We start from the raw sequence: 22,254 nt of genomic DNA, 5'->3' as shown, positions 1-22,254 counted from the left end.
GGTCCCTTCAACCCAAGCCATTCTGGGATTCTATGGTACATGAGTTTGGCACTCAAGAAATTTATGAATTGGAGAAGGGTGGGATGGATTAATGCAAGCATCTAGCAGATTTCTAAGACGTTTTTCCTCTGTGTGCATCTCATTTCAACTGGTCTTGAGGATGCTGGGGATGTGTTAAGTTGGTCAAGATCTTCACGATGATTTCGATGTGGTCCTCAAAGCCATGGGAGAAGCTGGAATGGAGATGGCCATTTCTCTAGCAAAGTGTTACGTGGTTGTTTGTCTCTATCTGTAATGGGGCCTGTATGTTTGCAGCTATGATGGAGTGCCATTTCTGATGCATGACAAGACACTCAGGAGAACAACGAATGTGGAAGAAGTGTTTCCAGGGCGGGCCTACGAACACTCTTCCATGTTCAACTGGACTGACCTGGAAATGCTCAGTGCTGGAGAGTGGTTCCTACGGGTGCGTACATACAGGATGTCCTACAGCCATGGGATGAAAGCTCATGCCTAAACCCTCTTTGAGGTAGCTCCTTGATAGAGTGATCTAAACTGCACCTAGACCAAGCCTCTATGAATTGTATGTAGTTCAGTCTTCTACTAATCATGTAGCTTGACATCCCACCCAAAGCATTCACAGCTGCCTTTAGGTAGTGTTGCCCAAGGGCTGGAGCAATGGCCTAGACCCCAAGAGCCCTCTATGGGAATTTGAGTTGCTTGGTCCTCTCTCTGTCTTGCAACCTGGGTCAGGGGAGAAATATATATATATTTTTTTGTGCTTCTTCCACCACTTGGAAGGAGGGACCTTAATGCCTGGTTGTTACTACTCAGAACTTCCAACATCCCCCTGGAAGGGGAAGTACGACCATAAAGAAAACAGAAAAGAGACTATGTTGTATTGTTACTTTTCCCTTAATTTATGTTTGGAGGTAACTGTTTCTAAAATGGAAAAAAAAAATCCATGGAGATGCTGAGCTCTCAAGGTCCATCAGAGAAGGAATTGCCTTGGGATGGGCTGATCCATCTTTTGGTGCTCAGCCAGCTTACAGGTGGGCTTTCTTTCTCTAGCTTGCAGCCGTAACCTTCCTGGAGAGCGTTAATTGTGGTCTGGAAGGAGGGCTGCAGCCGTATGGCACATTCCAGCAAGCTTGAACGTGGCTTACTGCAGTGATGCAAGCTCAGATACTGGTTTCATGTCCCTCAGTGCTTGCTAGGTAGTAACCTGAGCTGTAGTAGCATCACTACTGTTCTGATCTGTGGTGGGATGTCTGAATAAGAGCTGCACGTTCTGCGGCACAGAGACTTGCTGGGCCTACAGATGTGGTTGTTGGAATGGGAATGCTGTGAAAATGCCTCTTGCTAGATGAGAGGGACAAAGACAGCAGCTGGAAGGTTGGTTTTGGAGATGTGCTTTGAGACACAGTCATTTCTGAATGTCGTTATGTCAGGAGAGTCCATCTTCTCCAAGATCTCATTGCTCCTCTCATATTGGTCTTAGTTGCCTTAGATGGGGAAACTGAGGCATGGAGAAACACTTCAACAAAGCTCTAGATGGGCATTGAGTGTAGTTGTCAGCATCCCCTACTGTTCCCATGGTGGGATAGAAAAGGAGCTCCACCTGCACACAAGGAGCCTGTGCTTCATTGTGGTAATGCTGGGATGTTTTGCTTTCAGAACGACCCTTTCTGGACAGCTGGATCCCTCTCAAGGTCTGACTACTTAGAAGCCGCAAACCAGTCTGTCTGCAAGCTAGCAGACATGCTGGAGGTGATCAAGGATAACACATCACTCATCCTGAACTTCCAGGACCTGCCACCAGATCATCCCTATTACGCATCTTACATCAACATCACCCTGAAAACCATCCTGGCATCGGGAATTCGGCAAGAGGCTGTGAGTTCTGTGGGGTTGGTGATATTTCCAAAATTGAACCTCCTAATGGCTTCCCTGAATTCTTGAGTGCCTCATTTGATCCCTTTGGATGCTTGGTTTGGAATGTTACTTGGTGGCAGGAAGCTGTGCTGGGGAGGGCAGTGCCTGCAGGCTGGTGGTCCCAAAGGCTGCCCTGAGCATGGGCCTTTGAAAGCCTGCTGTCTTCTGGTTGCAGCAATACACCCTGGCAACAAAAAGATTTAACCTTGGGCTGTACTCATGGTAGGATAGCTAGCAGAACGAGAAGTGGGATTATTTCCATTGCTCAGCAATCCTGTCCAGCGTGGGGCTTCCAGAAGACAAATACTGATAAACAGAGATCAATCCTGCAGATAGATTAGGGGTTGTATGAGGAGGGGCTGAGAGAACTGAATCTCTTCATCCTGGAAGAAAGAAGTCTTTGGGGAAACCAAGCTCTTCACTGAGCTGCATGTCTGTTGGATGGGAGATAGTAGTCATAAACTGGACCAGCGAAAGGAGGCCTCCTTCAGACTTTCTTTCCTATAATTGCCAAGTAATTGATTGCAATGGCTCAGAGCGAGAAGTTAGTGTCCAACCAGCCTTGTTAGCTGTGTCCTCTCCTATCACAAAGTGTAGAACTTCACCCAGACCATCAGCAGCTCTTTCCATGCAGTGATCTTTTCTGGAGGAAGCGTCTCTTCTCTCCTTGATCTACCTGGAAAGGAGCTCTGGTTCTTTCACTTTTCCTATGCTCTTTGAATATGTATTGCTTGAAAAATTGCATAATGAGGCTAATGAGTGAGATGACTACACCACTCATAACTCAGATATTTCATCTGTGCCAATTAGGTGCAGCTACAAACACAGACAAGTGCAGCACTGACTTGTGCAGTGGTGGGGCCAGTAGGGAATGGAGCTATTTTTAATTTCCATCTTTTTAATGGCTGACACTGCCATACAATTTCTAATTAGTTCTGTGGTCACGGTGACAGTGTTATCCACCAGCCTCTGCCAGCTTTGCTATATCGAGGGTAGGACCACGCTGTCTTTCCCTTGGATGTTCCACGGAGGGGTAGAAAAACAGTCAGCACGTAGATGTGGGGGTGGCGAAGCTGTATTCTTCACCCAAGTTTGAGGCTTCCCTGTTGAGCCAATGTCTGGTTATTAATGTGTTGATGAGGTCTTAAACAGGTGGGTTAAAGCAATGCAGTGCCCAGTGGTACTGCCAAAATCATCCCACCCTCTGTACGACAGAAGTAATAGGACTGCCCAGCCTGGCTTCTGCATCCTCTTTATGTCTGGCACCCGAGCCTGTCAATGGTAATTGATCTGACACGTTTTCGAAGCCTGGTGTGAACTCTGGGAAATCCTTGCCTTGTGTTAGAAGAGATGTAGCCCTAATGAAAGAGGATGAATAAAACTAATGTCAGCCATGGGATGATGAGAGGCTTCTCCTGCACTGTCTTGTACTGTCAGTATTAGTCCCTGTGCCCTGAATTGGGCAGGGAAGGTTTTTAGGTGTACGCTAGACCTCACCTCATGAACCCTTGGCTCGACATCTTTGTATCTCAACCCTTTTCACTTCTAAATTTGCATGCATTATCTATTTCTCTGGGCTCTCCAACTATCCTGAAGTGCATTTGGATGTAAATACAGGCAGCTGTGTGCCTCTCCTAGACTATTTGTAGGACGAATAAGGCAAAAATCTATCATGTGTATTTGCTTCTGACTTAATGCAAACTGGTTATCTGCAACCCTTGGCTGGTGTTACCTGCTTTGCCAACCCTCTTCGCCTTGACTTCCCTCTGCCTCTGCAGGTGATGTGGCTGCCGGACACGGAGCGGCAGCTGGTCAGGCAGATTGCTCCAGCTTTCCAGCAGACTTCTGGCCTCAAGCTGGATGCCGAGCACTTGAGAGAGAAAGGCATCGTGAAGCTCAACCTGCGTTACACCACGGTCACGAGTGAGGATGTCAGGTAGAGACCTCCCTTTGGATGCTGGGTTGACAGCATGTTTGCTCTACTGTGCTGCCATGCTAAATAATATTGTGCCACGCATGCATCGCTGTCCCAGCAACATCTTTCTTGATCATCCTGGGACTTGTCTGCAATACAGGCGTTGTTTCAGATGGACTTGCTGTTAAGAACTTGAGCTGTGCAAGCTCATCCCTCCCATTACCCAGAATCCAGGCTGTTCCCAGGATTGCACATCTGCCTCATAGAATAGAATTGTAGAATCATTAAGGTTGGAAAAGACCTCTAAGATCGTGAAGTCCAACCATCATCCCATCACCACGATGCCCCCTAAACATGTCCATCAGTGCCTGTGTCTCATACATGATGATCCTTTCTGAAATACAAATCTGTGAGTAGTTCTGATTCCTATTCCACTGTCATCCCTGGAAGAAGTGAAGGTGTTCACTTTGTTTTCATCATCATTCACAGCTGCCCTTTGCTTCTGTTAATCTGCTCCAGAGAGCTGCTATGGCAGATTCTTGATTAGTCCAATGTCTAAACTAGTTTCTAGAACATTTTTGGCAGACAGTTCACATATTCTGTTACTCTCTTTTGTCACCTGTTTAGACCGGGTTGGTCTCATCTTTAATGAGACTGTCACAGCATGTGAGCCTTCTGCCAGTGCGTATTTGAACCATGCAGTGTGCTTGCTCATGGCTTTGCCCTTTTCCCAGAAAGTGTGGGTTGTCTCTCACAGAGACCTTTTCCCTTTTTTAGAGTGTGCATTTATTCTTCGAAGAAGTATTTGAGAAATGAAGCATGTTTTCAGATGAAAAAAATACATTTAAATGATTTGTCGTATTATACATTTGGGCTGGAAAGAGGGAATAACTGAGAATATGGCCTCTAGCTGTTTGCTTTGTGTCATGGAGAGGACCATATGCCAGCTCTGGAGACTGGAAGCTGTATCCCTGCAGCTGTCCCTAAAACAAGGGCATGGGATCTGCAGAAACCGATGTTGCAAACTCAATCAGTTTTTAATTAAGTAGATTGCCTATGAAACATGATGAGAATCTGAGGTAGACGTTGATTTTACGTCAGCATGATGAGATGGTGGTTAGAGAAACATAGTGTATCCGTCCTTCATGAGGATGTGTATGAAGTGGGCTGTGTCCTGGGGCAGGCAGTGCCTGAGAGGAAAAGACAGCTTCCAACCACTTGATTGCAGTGCCTTTGGGTTGCTTAAGAGGTGACTGTGCCTTTTTAAAAACCTACTTCATATGATTCATACCTTAGAGATCTGTATTTCAGCACTGCAGATGATGAGAACTCTCCAAGATGCAGATTTCAAGTTGCATATTAAGGATAATTTCTTCTCCAAAGAGCAGTTGGGCACTGGCACTGTCCAGGGAGGTGGTGGAGTCACCATCCCTGGAGGTGTTCAGAACTGTGGAGATGTTGCACAGAGGGACATGGTCAGTGGGCATCGTGGGATGGGTTAGGGTGGCACTTGGGGATCTTGGAGGTCTTATCCAACTGTAATGATTCTATGATCCAATGAGATGAGGCGCTGATGACTGCTGGACTCACCCCTCACTCTCTCTTTCTTCTGGCAGAGACTACATGGCTGCAAACCTGAGCGTGAATCTCTACACTGTGAATGAGCCCTGGCTGTACTCCATCCTGTGGTGCACTGGTGTCCCGTCGGTCACCTCCGACAGCTCCCACGTCCTTCGCAAGGTGCCTTTTCCCATCTGGTTGATGGTAAGCACAGAGCAATGGAAGGTGCTGTGAACCCCTGGAAGTAGGGGACACCACGGGGGAGGCTTAGAGGTTGTTCACTGCATCTGTATTACTAGTGGCTTTCTCCAAGGATGTTCAGGTTCCATGTGCCACTGGCCTTGAGTGTTTTCACCCTCTGTATGTCTAAGGTGGTGAAGGATCAATGCACCTCTTGCACAAGCCCTTCTTTCAGGTCTCTCTCCATGCAGCATTTGTAGATTGTACTGCACGTCTCATTTAACCCACCCAACTTTTCTGTATTCCTGCAATGTAAAAACACCTTTCCAGGCCTGGTGAGCAGCTACTAGAGTTGCAGGAGTTTTGTCTGTTTTTAAAACCAAACGAGGACAGATTTTGCCTCTGGCTGCTCCTTTGCCAGACTAGGAACAGAGACCTTACCCATCACATAGGCAGTAAACCCTCTGACAGCTCTGCTACTGCTTTGGGGCTCTGAACCAAAAAGAAACATTCACATTGGAGTGGAGGGAAAATAGTTGCATCATAGTATTCCCCAAACAAACTCAGCTGCAGAGATGTCCATGCATGTCATGGGGCTATTTTTTGGTAACAGATTCTGATGGGGGGAGGTCAGGAGGCAGCTGTTTTGCCACTGCTCTGGCAGATCCCACTGGAAAAGGGGAGGTAAGATGAGCACAAGGGGAATTTAGCAGGCATTGATTTATCTGCATCTTTAGTTGGAGGTAGGACCTCCAGACTACTGCCTAGATGAATGAACATCTATGCATCTGTGAATGTCATTAGTCTTAGCTTAACCTACTGCTTGTATCTGACAACACAAATCTGCACTGGTGTGCACTGAAGCTGGAAAACTGAAAATGGTCAACAGACTGATCTGCTGGCATCAGAAATAATCACTGTCCAGATTCTGCTGCGGCAAACACCTGCCCTCCTCTACAGTTAGCAGGAGCTTTGGGTGCATCACTGGCAGCTTTTTACTCCAAAATCTTCATTGTCAGCTACGAAAAGCAGCTGGTGCTTGGAGCCCTCCTCCTAGGGCTCTCCCATCTGTTGGAATTCCAACACAACATCCCATAGAGGAGGGCTTTGGAAATTGAAAGCTTGAGTTGGGGTTCAGACCTCAACTTGATGTCCTTAAAGTGGGTGCCCAGTGTGGTACTCCTGTCCTGCCTGCATTTTTGAGATTCTCCCTCAAATGTTTGAGTTAATCTCTGGATGGGTACATTCCAGCTTTCGTGTTCATAAAACCTTTGCTAAATCTGAGCTTTCTGCAGGATTTTATATGGGCATTACAGATTTCTTTTTTTTTCCAATCATCAATATAAAGTGCTAGAGTTTACCCAGAATGTTCTCTGCATGTCTACCTATTGCTTGGGATATATCATGGGAAATACAACTGGCTGTTACTGGTCTGGTAAAAAGTCAGCAACCTTTTCCTTAATTGGGACCATGTTCTTCAGGATTGGGCTGGCCAAGCAGAAGTTTGTTGGCTATTGCTGGTGGCCATCATGGGTGGGTGTCTTCTGAGCATCATCAGGAGTTGATTATTAATAATTACTACTTAGACCAGCAAATGTAGCGAGAGTTGCCTGTGCCTTAAAGGACAAAAATTGAGACCTATATGCTTATAGCACAGGGGCTATTCTAAACAGCTAACACTAGCACTCAGAGTGGAACTTGCTTGTCTCATGGGCAGCGTGCATGTGTTTTTGTTTTCCCACAGACTTGGATTTCCAAAATGCTTCTAACCTCACCTTGAGGTACAGCTGAGACAGGGAACTTCCAGCCCACAAAGCTCTGAGGAAACGTCAGCCCGTGCGAAGTGCTTAAAGCTTAAAGCTCTTCCTGTTTGCTTCCTGATAATGTCATCTCGAGTGACAGGCTAACATTAGAAATGTCATAAATGTGATTTATCTGTGACCCCTGCAGCCCTGTGCTTTTCTTTTTCCTGGTGGTAACTTCAGCAACGTGTGGTCTCCCTATGATTATACACAGCCTTAAGATCTGCTCCTGTTCTTTGTCTTCCAGCCTCCAGACGAGTACCGCCTAATCTGGATCACGTCTGATCTCATTTCATTTATCATAATTGTAGGAGTTTTTATATTCCAGAAGTAAGTAGCATTGTTACGGCTCTGCTCTCGTGTACTTCTGATGTGTGTTTTCATTGAGAGTGTGGGGTGGAGATGGAAGAGGGGACTGTGGTGCTCCCCAAGCACGTGGATTGCCATAGCAGGACAACCGCTGATTGAAAATTCCTACAAAGGCTGCAAACAATAATTAATTCCCCTTCTGAGATGACATTTGAATTTGATGAAGTCACTGCTTTTAAGAAGAGTAAGAGATCTCACAGCAGGAATGGCAGACTCCTTGCTCTTCTCATAAATGTGCACGGGAGAGAAACCTTACATGTTTTTGGGGAAATGGACTTTGAGAAGTTTAAATGCTTTAGAAGAAGGAGAGGAAATAGTTTGAGTTTCCACAGTTATCATTTTTACAGTGGGGTTGTCTTTTAGTTTTTCTAAAATTAGTTGGTTTCCATTAGGATGAAGAGAGATATTTAAGTGATGCAAAACTGTTCCAGCTAAGCAGATCCAATCAGTTGCCCAGCTGGATGCTTGGTAGAAAATGTCCCTTTTTTCAAAGAAAACAGGGAGGCAGAAGCCTCCAGTAAGTCAAGGTCCCTGAACACAGACGTGGAGCAGAAAGCCTGGGAGCAGGACAAGCTTAAGACACTGATGAATCAGTCGGAGATAAATCAACTTGCTAATGGGAGAGTTGGCCAAACCACCCTCTTGATTATAAGGGAGGAAATGACGGTGTCCTCCTGGTGATGTGCCTATTCTCCTAAGAGGCACTTTAGCTGTCAGTGATGACACTGAAATAACCCCCTCTGGGAAAGCACGAGCTCAGGAGGAGAGATGCTCTTCCTCCAGCGAGAAGCAGCAGCCTTCCCCTGGGAAAATGCCATTTTGAAATTGCACTTCTCTCTTCACCTGGCTTTGTAATCTCATCTGCTTTAGCATGCACAAAGCACCACACTAGAGACAGCAAGGGGCTTGTGCTTTCCTTCTTTCTTGATCTCCAAAATGCCTTTGTGTTAGGAGCAGCAATTTCATTTCCTTCAGCTTTATGAGCTGGTGATTTTGTTCTCACGCTGCCCCAGATCATCTGCTTGCAGCAAATCCTTTCCCTCCCCAGGGCAGATAATTACCTGGGCATTTTCACCATGTTACAGCAGGCTCTTGCTCCAGCCAACACCTGCTATGGGTTTGACTTCAGGCCATATGTTGGGTCTGTTGATAATTATGTCCTTCTAAATTTGCAGCTCGCACAGTCCCAGGCTGGTAGACCAGTGCCCAGTAGGTCACCCATTCCAGCACAGCATAATAGAATGAGAAGCAGATTCAAACCCCTCTCAGATTCAATTTACCAACACTTATTGAAACCAATGACCTAAATGAGATTTACCAATGTGTTTATAATTTTCCTCAGAAGTCTGGTGATTCAAATTGCAGCCAATTAAACCTTTCCTCCAGAAGGACATTGTGGCTGCGTTGTCTGGAAGCTTCCTCTACTCCCTCAGATTCATCAGTGGGTTTAATAAGAGATTTCCCTGCTCTTCAGACCTTTATTTCTCTGTCAGGTACAGAAATACACAGAGGAGGCTGAAGGCAGGGACCGAGCCCCTTAATGCTCTTCTACCAAGAGCAGAATTTAAAGACCATGGCAATGAATTACTTCAGAGAATCATTCAGGTTGGAAAAGACCTCTAAGATCATCCAGTCCAACCGTTGACCCATCACCACCTGAAGACTTTAGCATCATCTCCCAAGGCCGGTTAACAGGCTTTCTCTATCACACTCAGAAGAGCACATCCAAAAGAGTTAAACTAAGTTGTACTGTAAGCTATAGGTCTGCTATACATGGGCATGTATGGACTCCTCCCCACGATGTTTTTCCAGCTTGGAAGTGGTTTGGTGGAGTAGGGAGAGAGGAAGCAGGATGAGGGGTGGAAGGGTTGTGGGATTTCTCTCCCTTGGGACAACTCAACCCCAAGTCAGTAGAAGGAAGAAGAATAACTCTAGCATCAGAAGTTGGATTTTCTACAGCCAAAGACCCACCCTCCTGAGAGCTCCTGCTTTGTGCATCCCACCTAGGAGACGCCCATTTCCCTGCTCTTCATGGCTGCTTTACCACGCAGAAGAATGGGTATCAGCACTGAATCTGTGCTGAAAACCAGCCCCAGCAGAATTGCCTAGCTACTCCCTTCTGACGCGGTTCAGCTCCAGGAAGTGGGGCTTGACATTTGGCCTTCAGTGTGCCACGTGTTTTTGTTTTAATTTTGTGTGTGTGTGTGGTTTTTTGTTTTTTTTTTTCTTCCTGAAGTCCTTTTTTGGGACAAAACAGAGCTGCTTCCTCCACGCAAGGATGAGGGGGTGGGTGGGAACAGAGGCACCGCTTCGATGTGCTTGTCTCTCTCCTCTGCATGGCTTGTCTCTCCTCCATAGGGCAGGGATTGCTCCTGCTCTTCTACTTCAGCTCTGGGAACAGGATCGTGGCAGGCTCTTCAGAAGGGAAATACCAACTGTGATGACTTCTAACCAATCTTTTTTGCCTCTTTGCCTTGTTTATTTTCTTACTGCTCTGACTGTTGTGCATGTTCCTCCTCTTTCTCTCTCTGCTGCATTCTGGCATCTCACAGCTATCACATGATCAGGTAATTCTGGTGCTTTCCTCCTCCTTCTCTTTTTCATTCAGCCTTCCTTTCTCTCTTTCTTCCTCCCTCTCTGCTACGGCTTCACTGCAGATAGACAGTGTGGGATGCAGCTTTCCCATGATGCTTTCAAACATCTGGCTTCACAGGGGTACCATAGGAGTCAGAACATTGCATGGTCCATAGCCATGAGCACCACAGGAGCCTGATGCTGAAGCTGGTGGATGCTTTGAAGGCAATCTGACCTTTTGTTACAAGGATCAAAGTTGCTGCCCTTTGAAACAGCCCTGTTATGAGTTTCTGCCGTGTGTTGAAACTGGGTGGTTCCTGGTGGAGATAATGCTTTCTCCATGGAAATGATTTCACTGCAAAATATCCTCTTCCTGCATTTACCAAAGGTTTTTTGAGACCAACCTCTTCTAAGCTGGCCAGTTCTAAACAGGATGAAAATGTAACCTGTTCAGTTATATCAAGAATCAGTTATCCAGCCTGGGAATTAATTAACAGGGCTAAAAGCTGAACAGGTTTGGCTCAACGATTGCTGCACTCTTTGGAGCTTTGGAGACTTTTCCCAGTTACACTACTATGAAACTGGAAATACAGTCTGAAAATAAAAATAGCATTGTACCCAGGAATGGAATGATCCTGGGATTTTGGATTTGAAGTGCCATAAATTGACAACCCAAATTTCTCCTTGCATTGACTGTTTTCTCAGTGGTGATTCTCATCCCATTGGAGGGAGGCACTGTCACCTTTCTGCAGTAAAGCCTTTACCACGTGCATACTCACACCAAACTCTCCATGTTACCTTCCCCATTCCTTCGGCTTGGCACCATGGGGTTGCATTTTTGAGGACTGGCTCCTCCCTATGTGTACTTAGCTCCCCTCTTCCCCTACCCACCACCTTTGGGGTTGGGGTTGGCCATCTGGAAGCATCACCTGCTCCACCAGGTACTTGGACTTCCAGTGTTCCATCCTCGCGTCACCTCACCAAAATGGGACTGGCTATGGGGCCAAGGAAGTTGGGTGTTTTCCTCTTTTCAACTCTCCATTGCTCTCTGGCATTTTTTTTTGTGTGGGTTGGGAGAAGAGAGAGGCACGGAGGAATTGGTCAGGGTTTAGACAAGAGCAATGGAGGTGTTCAAGACCAGGTTGGATGGGGCCCTGGGCAAGCTGGTCTAGTACCAGATCTGGAGGTTGGTCACCCTGCCTGTGGCAGGGGGGTTGGAACTTGATGATCCTTGGGTCCCTTCCAACCCAAGCCGTTCTATGATTCTATGAATAGCAGGATGGGGACTGTGTGGTTGTGGCTGGCTTGGCTCTTTGCTCACTTCCATCTTATGACCTTGGTACAAACCAACTCTTCTTCCCAGTCTGCCCTCTCCCATCTCCTTTCCCTTCCATTTCTCCCCAACCCAAGCACCCCAGTCATGGCCCTAACATGGTGTGTGCTGTCTCTGTGTTGTTGTCCCAGTATTTTTTAGTCTGTTCCTATCCCATGTCCGTCTGGTCTGCTTTGATGCCTCCCAGAACACGACCAACCTGCTGTCTGTCTGGCACAACGAGCCCTGCTCTGGGCTGCCCTTTTTGCACATGTGGCCGATCACAACTGAGTCCAAGGGGGTAGGAGAGGTGTTATTTCCTATTAAATAAGCTTCCTGGTGACCCTAAGTCTACCGAGCTCAGCAGAAAATGTTTCATGCAGTGTTGACTGGCGTTGCATCATCGTTAAGTGGACTGATGGTACCTCTGCTAAAGGGGTATTTCAAAATGGGGGTGGTTATTGGGAGCTTGGTTTGCTTTGCATGGGGCTGCAGGCAGCTGTAGGAGCTAAATGAGTAATTGCATGACCCTTGCAAATTTGGGCTGGTTTTGATGTTGCTCCTTGGGTGCGTTCCATTTGAAAATGCATCCCAGCTATGAGCCCTGCTCTGCTCCTTTTACCTGGAGCTGAAATTCCCTCCTGGACGCTCAGGAAGTCCTGACTGGACCTACTAACGCCCCTTAATAGCCCAGAAAAGGGCCACAGAATTTTAGGGGAGAGGACTCAGAGGACACCTGGAGTCAGTGTGCTTCAGCTCAGGTGGGTGCACAAACTTTACCCAGAGAAGTGGTGCAAGAGCTGTCAGAGTGCTTGAGCTGGAGCACCCTGCCTGGGGCTCTGTGCCCTAAAGGGGCCCATGCCCTCTATGGGATGTCTCAAACCCCTGAGCAAGAGATCACCATGCCTCCTGGGCATGCAACCCAGCCTAATTCTGCACATCCTAATGTTGTGGGCACAGGGATGACCCATCATGGTGACAAAGTGTTTTGGTCCTGATTAAGGAATTATCCTGTGAGACCCTGTGCACGTATTGATCTTAGCGGGATCTGCCTGTGTGGGACGCTAAGGGGAAAATGGTCATCCTCCAAGTTAAAGTAGCTCGGATGATGATGATGATAAAAGAAAAATCATGTTTTTAGATTTTGGGTTTTTTTAATGCTTTAATATCTTCTCCACCTCCTCGTGCTGCTTCTGGGAGCTGTGTACTGTGGTCATCCCACCCCATCCCACCCCATCTTCCCTCTGTAGCAGAGCCCTGTCTTCATCTGTACTCCGACAGTGTGGTGTCACCCACTGGGATTCGGGAAAAAAGTGGAAACCATGGAAATCAGCAGCAGATAGATCCGTTTTATCGTATTTTATTTTGAATGGAAAAATGCCAAGACCTCATCTATGATTGTTTCAGGCCAGTGCTGTGGGCCCAGATTGGAGATATGTGGAGCTTCTCAGATCTGCTCCTGGGGTGGAGAGAAGGTTAGGAATGTAAGAGAAGGCAGTTGTCACCCACACCCCACCCACCCCCCTCCAAAAATAAAATTAAAAACAGAAATATCACATTTTTCTTCTGTGTGTAAGCCACTAGATGGTGCCAGAAGATCAGAAAAATCCGTAAGCCGCCCTAAATCTCTGCTATTTTTCCACCCAGTGGTTTTGTTACATCCCCGGCTCTGGCAGGGAGAATGGGAACTACTGAAAGCCTTCCTCTGCGTGCAGGAGGTGGAACAAATTGGTGGGTTGGGGGCTGTGAAAACTCACTAAGCCCTGATATCCCTTTATTTGAAGGAAATATTTTTCAAATTCCTGTATTTTCTTTGAGGATCTGTGTTACAGGGATGCTCACAGGGTGAAAAAGAGCTTTAAAAGCAAAACCCTACTTAGCTTTGCTGCTGTTGTTTATTACTAACATCCAACATATTCTTTATGTGCACTTTCAGAACAAAAGGCTTGGCTCATGTTAATGTGCAGCCAGGTTCTCATCAGTTTTATGTTGTCATTCATGTGATGGAAATTTTGGTGAAGCTAAAAAAATAAAAGTGTGCATTTTGGATTGGAAGCATTTAAGCAAAGACCTGGCAACTGGGGAGGGAACTGCCCTGGGAGAATTCCGTTCAGGGGCATTGTAATGTAGTGATCTACCTGCATTGAGAGAGCTTGTGCTTTCCCTCTGAGTGTCTCATGCTGATGTCTTTGCTGCATGTCTTGGGATTGAGACTTGAATTTTTCTTTGAATTCTCTTCTACAAATGTGAGCATGACACGCAGCAAGGAAAAAGAAGTTTCTTTACTTGGCCCAGTCTCTGTTCCCTAGTAACCACCCTAAGAATCAAAATAGTTCACCTCCTTAAGGCAGTTGGCCAGCTGATGTGGTGCAGGGAGGTTTTGGTTATCTGCAGTCCTCACTGAAATTAGCGGGGCTGGGATGCTCGAGGTGGTCTAGAGATGACTTGCTTTTATGTCTATACCCTCCCTGAGATCCCATGCTCATCTCTGAACATCCTCCTACCATGCGGGGTTGCGTAGGCACAAGGGCACAGAAGTATTTTGGGTCTCTGGGATTTGGTCTTCCCGGTGTTGGTGGCCACTTTGAGGATGCTCTCAGGATTAGGGAGACCCAGCCCCTGATATCCCCTTCTTTTCTTGCAGGTGGCGCTTAGGAAGCATCAGGACCTACAACCCAGAGCAGATCATGCTCAGTGCTGCCGTCCGCCGGTCCAGTCGGGATGTCAAGATCATGAAGGAGAAGCTGATCTTCTCGGGTATGGATTGGGGCTGGTCAGTCAAAGCTCTTTGCTTCATCCTTCAGTTGTCACCCTGCTGATGGAGGAGATAGAGTCACAGAGTCATTAAGGATGGAAAAGACCTCTGAGATCACCAAGTCCAACCCCGACCCACCCCCACCATGTCCACTGACCAGGTCCCTCAGTGCCACATCTTGGTATGGGTGTCATCTCCCACTGGTGGACTGACCCTGCTGTGTGATATGGTCACTTTTGGGATGTGGTTCTGGTTCATCGACCCCATACGGGTGCAGGTCTGAGCACTGATTTGCTCTAAAATCCTGCATTTAACTTCCCAAGTTGTGCTCTCTTATTACTCTCACATCTTTCTTAATTTTTAACAGTGTGCCAAAAGCCATAAAACCCATTAAAATAGGGGCAATACATTGCTGCAGATAGTGGTGACAAGTTTTTGTGTAGGCCTGGATCCTTGTCATCCTCCTGAACTTTCCATTTTGGTATGCAGTGTCTTCCTCTTATTATGTCTGTCCAAGCCCACCTCTGAGAAAGATGTCAGGAATGCATACAGAGAAGGAAACATTTAGCTTTACAAGGCTGAAGTCAGTGCATGAAGCTGGAATGCTCACGTTTGAGGGAATGTGGCTACAGTCTGGCCCTACTGGCTTTCTTGGATCCTTGGCCTCTATTATTGGCTTTCTTTCCTCGTACCAGGGGCTGGAGAGCTCCAGCAGGGATCAGGGTTTATTGTAGAAAGACAACTCATGCTTCAAAGATTTTACTGTGGGGAAAGCAGGCCTGATTCTGCCCTCCCGAGATGGTCAAAATGAGGAGTAAATCCAGGGAAAACAGAGTAAGAAAGCAGTTGATCAGAGGAAAATTAAGCCTCCCCACTGTTTTCTAGGCATGAAATGTCTTAGACGCAAAGCACCCTCTGAGGTCAGGGATGCATATTAACATTTTGTGCCTCTGAAACAAATGGTTTCACTTAGGGTTGGTGTATATGATTAAAGCATTAGTGGGTGTATGTTTTCCTCAGTGAAACCATTAACTACAGGAGTCTTCCCAGCTCCAGAACAGCAATTAGGGTAAAGATGAAGTTCAGATATTTCTTTTTCCAAAGGTGAGTAATTCAGCCTGTGGCATAGCATCACATGTATGGCAAGGTCCAGTTTTGCTTCTGGTGGTGATGGGGCTTACAGGGTCTGAAATTTAGAGATGAGCTCCAGTTTGGAAGTGATTCATAACTGGATTTTAAATGGAGTTAATGCTACTAAAGCCAGGGGGGAAATCCCTGTAGGATAAGATGGATCTCAATCTCAAGTTGCGTCAGGAGAGGTTTAGATTGGATGTCACGAAGAAATTCTTCACAGTGAGTGTGGTCAAGCATTGCAGTGGGCTGCCCAGGGAAGTGGCAGAGTCCCCATCCCTGGAAGTACTTAAGGGATGTGGATGTGGCACTAAAGGATGCGGTTTAGTGATGAGACTTGGAAGGTCAGGTTGGTGGTTGGACTGGATCATCTTGAAGGTCTTTTCCAACCTAGGTGATATTATAATTTTACTGGCTACTCATCCATGAGGGTCTCCTGTGTCTTGCACCACTGTGACAATGTCCTCCCCTCCTTTGCCCTCCCCAGAGATCAACAACGGCGTGGAGACCACAGACGAGCTGTCCCTCTGCTCTGAAAATGGCTATGCCAACGAGATGGTCACCCCCACGGATCATCGGGACACCAGGCTGCGGATGAACTGAGGGGCTCCAGCCCAACCCCGCGTGTGGCCAACCCCGCGTTCGCTCTGGCAACGAGAGCTGCGCTCTCCTGCTTGCCATGGGATGGGAAACTTTGAGGAACTGCTGGTCGGGCAGAGACCCTTTCCCATTCCACCGTCAGTGGCTGCTCCACCTCCCTGGTTGTGAGATTGAGGGGCTTTTTTTGTAAATATGTAGAAAATCTGAATTTTTTTTGTCTTTTTTTTTTTCTTGAGTGTAATTTTTCCAGGGCATGAGTGGAAATACTGTGTTCATTAAACCCTCTACGTTATGGCTGAAGTTATTTGAACCTTGACGTGACAGCCTGAGTCCCCCTGGAGGGAGTTTGGGACAGTTCCCCCCAACCCTGCTCCATTCCTTCCCTTGATGCATCGACTGTGTAGCTGAATTGGTTAAACTGTATGTTGTGAAGTTCTTGTGAAGTGTCATTTTTGTTCTGTTTTCCTTATTTTTGTTCCCCCTGCCCTCCCTTCCTGGTCAATGTTAGCTGTAATTGAACAGGAGGCTGCTTGGAAGAGAGAAGCTTTCCTTGGAGAGGAGATGGCACTGCTCCTCCGTGTTGGAGTTCAGAGCTGGGGGAGGAGTTGCACTGGCTCAGACTCTTGGGCACATTCTCTCTGTCCCAGCCCCCTTCCCCAAAACCTGGATGTCGACAGAAAAATGGCCTTTCTTGAAATGTCTGTAGGCAAATCCTGGGCGGTAGCTGCAGATTGGCCTCTGCTGGCAGCAGTGCTTTGATTTTGTTGTTGTTCTTCTATCTTCTCCACAAGTTGGGCTCCAGTGGGCGCCCGGGTGGCTTGCAATAAGCAATGCCATGGGCACTGTCACCGCTCCCATCTGGCTGAAGTGCCTGCCACGCCAAGTGGCATCTGCAATTGCTCCTTACTTCACTGCATCCATGCAGGAGGAGGAGCAGCAGCAGCGTGAGCCCCTCTGTGCCCAACAGATGCCCCCAGGTGAAGGAGATGTAAATAGCTTGGAAGCTGAAGTAGCCCAGGACAGTAATTTATTCCTGCAGGGAGACGTTGCCTCCTTGCTTTAAAACCAGCGTCTTTAAAGCTGCATGGTGGCATCCTCCAAAGGAGCAACGGTCTTGCAGCAGATGTGCACTCCCAGTGCAAAGGGCTCGAAACCAAAATCCTAGAGCAGAGGTTTAAAACCATATGAAATAAAGCTTAGAAACCACGTCGACGGCAGTTGTGTTTTATCCCTGTGCTGATGCAGCCCAGGGGTGGGCTGCTCAACTCCCTGCTCTCAGTCTCCAAGGTCTCGCTGGGAGGAGCCTGTTTTTGGGTCACCGTGCTGTCTGCATGGAGCTGGTTCCCAAGGCAGCTGAATCCAGCTGGAAGGCTGTCAGTGATGTGAATGGCTCTTGGCTCAGTCCCCGTGGCCTTCTGGTGTTGGGTCACTCCTTTCCTCACCGGATCTTGGTTGGTACAATGTACAAAGTGGGAAATCCCATTGAGCACGAGCTTCCTTTGAAGCTTGGTGTGCTTTGCCTTGGAGATGCCGGGGCCATGGGAGCTGTTGCCCGTGGAGGGAATGGGAGCTGAAGCTCAGGCTTTGGGCTGAGCCTGTTTGCTGAGCCCTGGGAGAAGCTGCCTTGCAGAAAAGAAGGGAGGTTTGGGCGATGCTGATGTGCCTCCTGCTGGACTCCTAAAGCAAACCTGGAAAAGCCAGAAGCGAGCCACAGCGATCAGCCTCGAGCAGGTCGCCCTTGTCGTGGCAGCACTGAAGTTTTGAATTTTGAATGTACTGAAGTAGCGTTTTGAAACCTCAAACTCTTGGGTTCGGTGCGTAAGAATTAAGAGTGCAAAAGTGGTCACTGCAGCTGTGTAAAGGAAAAGAAGGCATGCCAAAGTGACGTAAGGAAAATACCTCTATTAATAATGCAAGTAAACAAATCTGAATTGTGATGCTTTAGTACGCACCTTCTAAGCAGCGCAAATTGAGACTTTAATTTGCCTGCATCTACCCTGGGTTTTCATGAATGTAGATGGAACAAGTCCCTAGCCCATGCTCCCTCTTATCCTCCTCAAATACTGATCTCCTATATGGTACTCTCTGGAGTCTGTGAAACACGGTGGGTGGTTATTTTTTTTCTGCAGAATCACAAGGTTTTGGTGGATTTGAAGGCTTTTGAGAACAAAGTTGCTTCTCCCCTTAATGAGGTGCTGCATTGAAACATTCCTGGCGGATTGTCATTGCCAAGCGAGAGCTGTTGTTAAATCTTGGCATCTGTTGATAATCACCTGCATGTTCTGTCTTTATCCTCAGAGATGACGTTATTGAAAGGTGAAGTGCTCAAAAGCTTGGAAGTGTTAAAAGCAATCCAACCAAGAGTCGTTGTTTTCACAATTCATTTTTTTTATGATGAGACCCAAACTTTATGCGTAACGCACCGACTGTTACCGTTATCGTCCTGAAGATTTGCTACTTTTTTTTTTTTAAAGAATATACTTTTTTGATGAAAATAGAGCTAGACCAAAATGAACTCTGCGATGCTCTGTGAAATAAACTGTCAGTATTCCCCTGCCAGTCTGTGATGTTGTTGTGTGTTCTGGGCTCTCTTGCAAAATGCTCTTCTTGCACTGATCTTTGTGTTTCTGCATTTTGTGCTTTATGGGAGAGCCTCAAGGTCTGACCTCAGGTTGGAAATTAGGAACACTTTCTATTTCTTCTCCAAAAGAGTGTTAATGCATTGCAACAGGCTGCCCAGAGAGGTGGGAGAGTCACTGTCCCTGGGGGTGTTCCAGAACCGTGGAGATGCGTCTCTGAAGGACATGGTCAGTGGGATAGGTTGGGCTTGGGGATCTGGGAGGTCTTTTCCAACATTAATGATTTTGTGACCAGAGGAAGGTTTGGAGATCCTCCTTTCTGAGATCAGTAGTTGTGCTGCATCCTCTCTCCTATCCAGATGTTATCAGACAGTAGCTGACAAGCAGTCAAGTGGAGAGGACGCAACTCTGCAGACCCAAGTCTTGAATGATAACTCCCGAATAAATATTTGGTGCTTGTGGCCACATGGGGACAATGATGCACCCGTATCACTGATCTGGCAGCAGTTTTAAGCCAAACAAATGGGAAGCAATTTATTTCTAATGCACACTATGCAAGTCATTGCCCCAGGGTGCTGTGAAGACCAAAAAACATAAGCACATTTGAAGAGGAATAATTGGCTCTTACATCCATTAGCACTTATTAAACACAACGGCCTGGATGTAAGATCCAGCTTGAGAAGTCCCTGAGCACTTCTTTGCCGAAAGTGTGTATTAAAGGAAGGGCTTGCTTGGTGTTTGCTCTATTTCTCATTCTTCAGCCCAGGATCTGCTCCCAGCTGCAGACAGAGGGTGCTTTGGGTTAGGAGGGGATCGCGTGGGATTGTTCTTTGTTAAGCAGCTGTTTTCTCCAGCCCATGAATGCCTGCATTAGGGGATAGATGAAAGGGATTAAAGAAAACACAGAAGTATCTCATTGGTTGGTGACGGATAGTCAGTACTGTGTCAAGGAGTTGACTGGCTCAGGGAATACCATTTGAGTGTGAAAAATAAAATTGCCCTAGGGGGAAGAGGGAGAGCTCCTAATTTCCACAGTACTGAATAATCCACAATGGGAGGCTGTGATTGCTGTACCCTTGGGAAAGACACTAAAAGTTGAAGGGAGAGAAGTAGGAGTCGTGTAGCCTGTGTCTGTTATTCAAATAAAAAAGCTGAGAATTGGCTGCTGGCTCTAAGCCCAAATCTCTTGGGACAGCCAACTTTGTGCTATTTAACTCTTTCTTCTTCTCTAAAACTACCCTTATTCATACAAGCTTAGTGGCACAGCTGTGATAGCTCTCACAGTTCCTGGGAACCATGCCAGCACTATCACTTTGCTGGTAGAGTTGTAGTCCTGGGGTCTGGGAGGTGATGCTGATATGGCCATGCTGTAGGTCTACAGTTACCTGCCATACAAAGCATCTCTTATACCCCTGCTAAAGCCTTCATGTGATGCAGTGTCTCAGAGCTTGCAAAAAGTGGGCATGGAAAGTCCAGCTGTGCTGTGAGTGGCAGCAGTGACACAGGGCTGAAGGCTTGCTCTTGGTGCAAGGCAACATCTACTTGGCTGGACTAGATGTCAAGCTTAGCACGGGGAATGACCATGGGTGAAATAGGAAACTAATGTTTTTCCTCCTAAGTTTCTCATGTTTTCTACCTCCCTTCTCCTGGACCCTGTTTCTGCTCCAGTCACTGCTCTGTCTTCCTCATCTTTTTCATTCTGCTTTGGCCTCTTCTCCTGGATGCTGGTGACTGCCCTTCACTGCTGCTAACTGGCTGAGGGTAGGAAGAGTCTCCTGACTCTCTGCAGCCAGGTGAAGCCATGGGCAGTGCTGCCAGGAGCACGCAGACTGCTATCCTGGGTAGGATGCACTTCCATCCATTGGGAGTGCAAAGCGGAGACCAATGGGTACAACCCATACTCGAACCCAGGTTCAGGTTGCATATTCGGGCCAATTTCTTCTCCAAAGAGTTGTCAGGCACTGGAATGGGCTGCCCAGGAAGTGGTGGGGTCACCATCCCTGGAGGTGTTCCAGAACCGTGGAGATGTGGTGCAGAGTGACACGGTCAGTGGGCATGGTGGGGTTGGGCTGGGGTTGGGCTTGGGGATCTGAGAGGTCTTTTCCAACCCTCTCGATTCTGTGATGGTATGGTCATGTCCTAGTGATCTCCCTCCCTATAACCTCCATTAACTGATTTATCCAAAACTCTCCTGCTTTTCCTCTTTTCTACTTGTTTCCTTTTACCTTAGCTGCATCCCCTTCCCCCTCCTATTTTGTTCTCTTTCTGACACAATTACTCTGCAGCTCCTTTCATTCCATGTTCACAAAGAACTTTTCCCACAGTTCCTGGCTCTACAAATATTTATTTCCCTTTTGCATCTTTTTAGTGCATGTAGCTTTGTGCCTAATGGCTTCTGTAGGCCTCGTGCCATGAGTTGGTTATCTTTAATGTGAAAAAGATATTTTACAGTGGGGTAGGGCTCCCAGCTCACTGCTTCTGGAGTCTGCATCTACCCTGGGAGGAGACCCAGGGCACTGGGGGCAAATGAGAGGATGAACTCTTGCCCCCGCACAAGGTGTTCTTCCTCCAGTGCTGCATATCAGACACCCCGGTGTCCTCTTGAGGACCTCTGGAGTATTTAATGCTCTCAGTTTCATGCAATTTGACCATAAGCATGGGCTGTAGCACAGCCTTTACACAGTCACAGTCACACTGGGGCACAGTGGCATCACAGGAAGAGATCCAGGGCCAAGCACAGTGCAGGCTGCCTGTGAATATGTGCTAATAGGTGGCCTGGCATGAACACAGGGACAGCTGCAACCCCCAAAGTCTTCCCTTTACAGTCACTTGGTGCATTTACAACAACTTACCATGAGGCAGCATTCCTTGCTGAAAGCTGGGCTTTGCTTTCAGGTGGGTTGGCAAGGTGTCGATAGCTTTGCAACTTCAGTGAAGGGTTTCCTGAACTCAAGAGATCTGTTTGTCCCAAAGGGAAGGATCAGTGCTGTGCTGCTCCTTGCCCTGATGACCCATCTCCACCCACCCATCTTGGATGGAGCCCAGCAGAGCCAACTCTATTGGGGATGGACAGTCCTTAGTCCAAGTTCCCCAACCCTCCCAGCCCACAGCAGAGGCTGGGAAACCGCAGTCCTTTCCAGGTCACTGCCAATTCATGTGCAAATGCTGGCTGTGAGCAGGATGCCAGCTTGTGCCCTGCATCCCACTGATGGGAGAGGAGCAGGAGAGATCCAGCTGGGAAACGCAGTGGTGGTGCTCCAAGGAAAGGTGACTACTGGGATAGCAACCTGCAGGGTTGGTTGCTCTTTGTATTCCTGCTTAATATGTAATAATACAAAGTCATGCTGGGCAAGGGAGGGAATGGGCTGCAGTGGATCAAGGGTTTTGGCAGTCTTGAGGTTGATGGTTACCTCATGGAGCCAACGCAGGCTTCTTCAGGGCTGCTTTGCTCCCTGCTAGGAGCTTCTAAAAATTCAGCCAGCAATGGGATTGAGCTGGAGGGCAGGCCACTGAGAGCCACATGGGGCAAATATTCCTGTCTG

At 47.3% G+C, this 22,254-nt stretch overlaps 1 protein-coding gene across 6 annotated transcripts in view; it reads left to right on the top strand.

Annotated features, from left to right (window-relative positions):
• The window catches only part of LOC110392127 (glycerophosphodiester phosphodiesterase domain-containing protein 5), a 196,220-nt gene extending 177,528 nt beyond the window's left edge, over window positions 1–18,692 (top strand). For all 6 annotated transcript variants that reach the window (XM_021384098.1, XM_021384099.1, XM_021384102.1 and 3 more), the window contains 7 exons: window positions 316–466; window positions 1,678–1,896; window positions 3,714–3,871; window positions 5,467–5,614; window positions 7,640–7,722; window positions 14,292–14,404; window positions 16,021–18,692. In XM_021384098.1, coding sequence (XP_021239773.1) covers window positions 316–466; window positions 1,678–1,896; window positions 3,714–3,871; window positions 5,467–5,614; window positions 7,640–7,722; window positions 14,292–14,404; window positions 16,021–16,136 — 988 coding nt within the window. In that variant the 3' untranslated portion in view covers window positions 16,137–18,692. The remainder of the gene's footprint in view (window positions 1–315; window positions 467–1,677; window positions 1,897–3,713; window positions 3,872–5,466; window positions 5,615–7,639; window positions 7,723–14,291; window positions 14,405–16,020) is intronic.

Source organism: Numida meleagris, chromosome 1 (assembly GCF_002078875.1).
Source record: "Numida meleagris isolate 19003 breed g44 Domestic line chromosome 1, NumMel1.0, whole genome shotgun sequence".
Lineage (NCBI taxonomy): Eukaryota > Metazoa > Chordata > Aves > Galliformes > Numididae > Numida > Numida meleagris.
The sequence above is the reverse complement of the archived record's forward strand: the minus strand, read 5'-3'. Positions and strand labels throughout refer to the sequence as shown.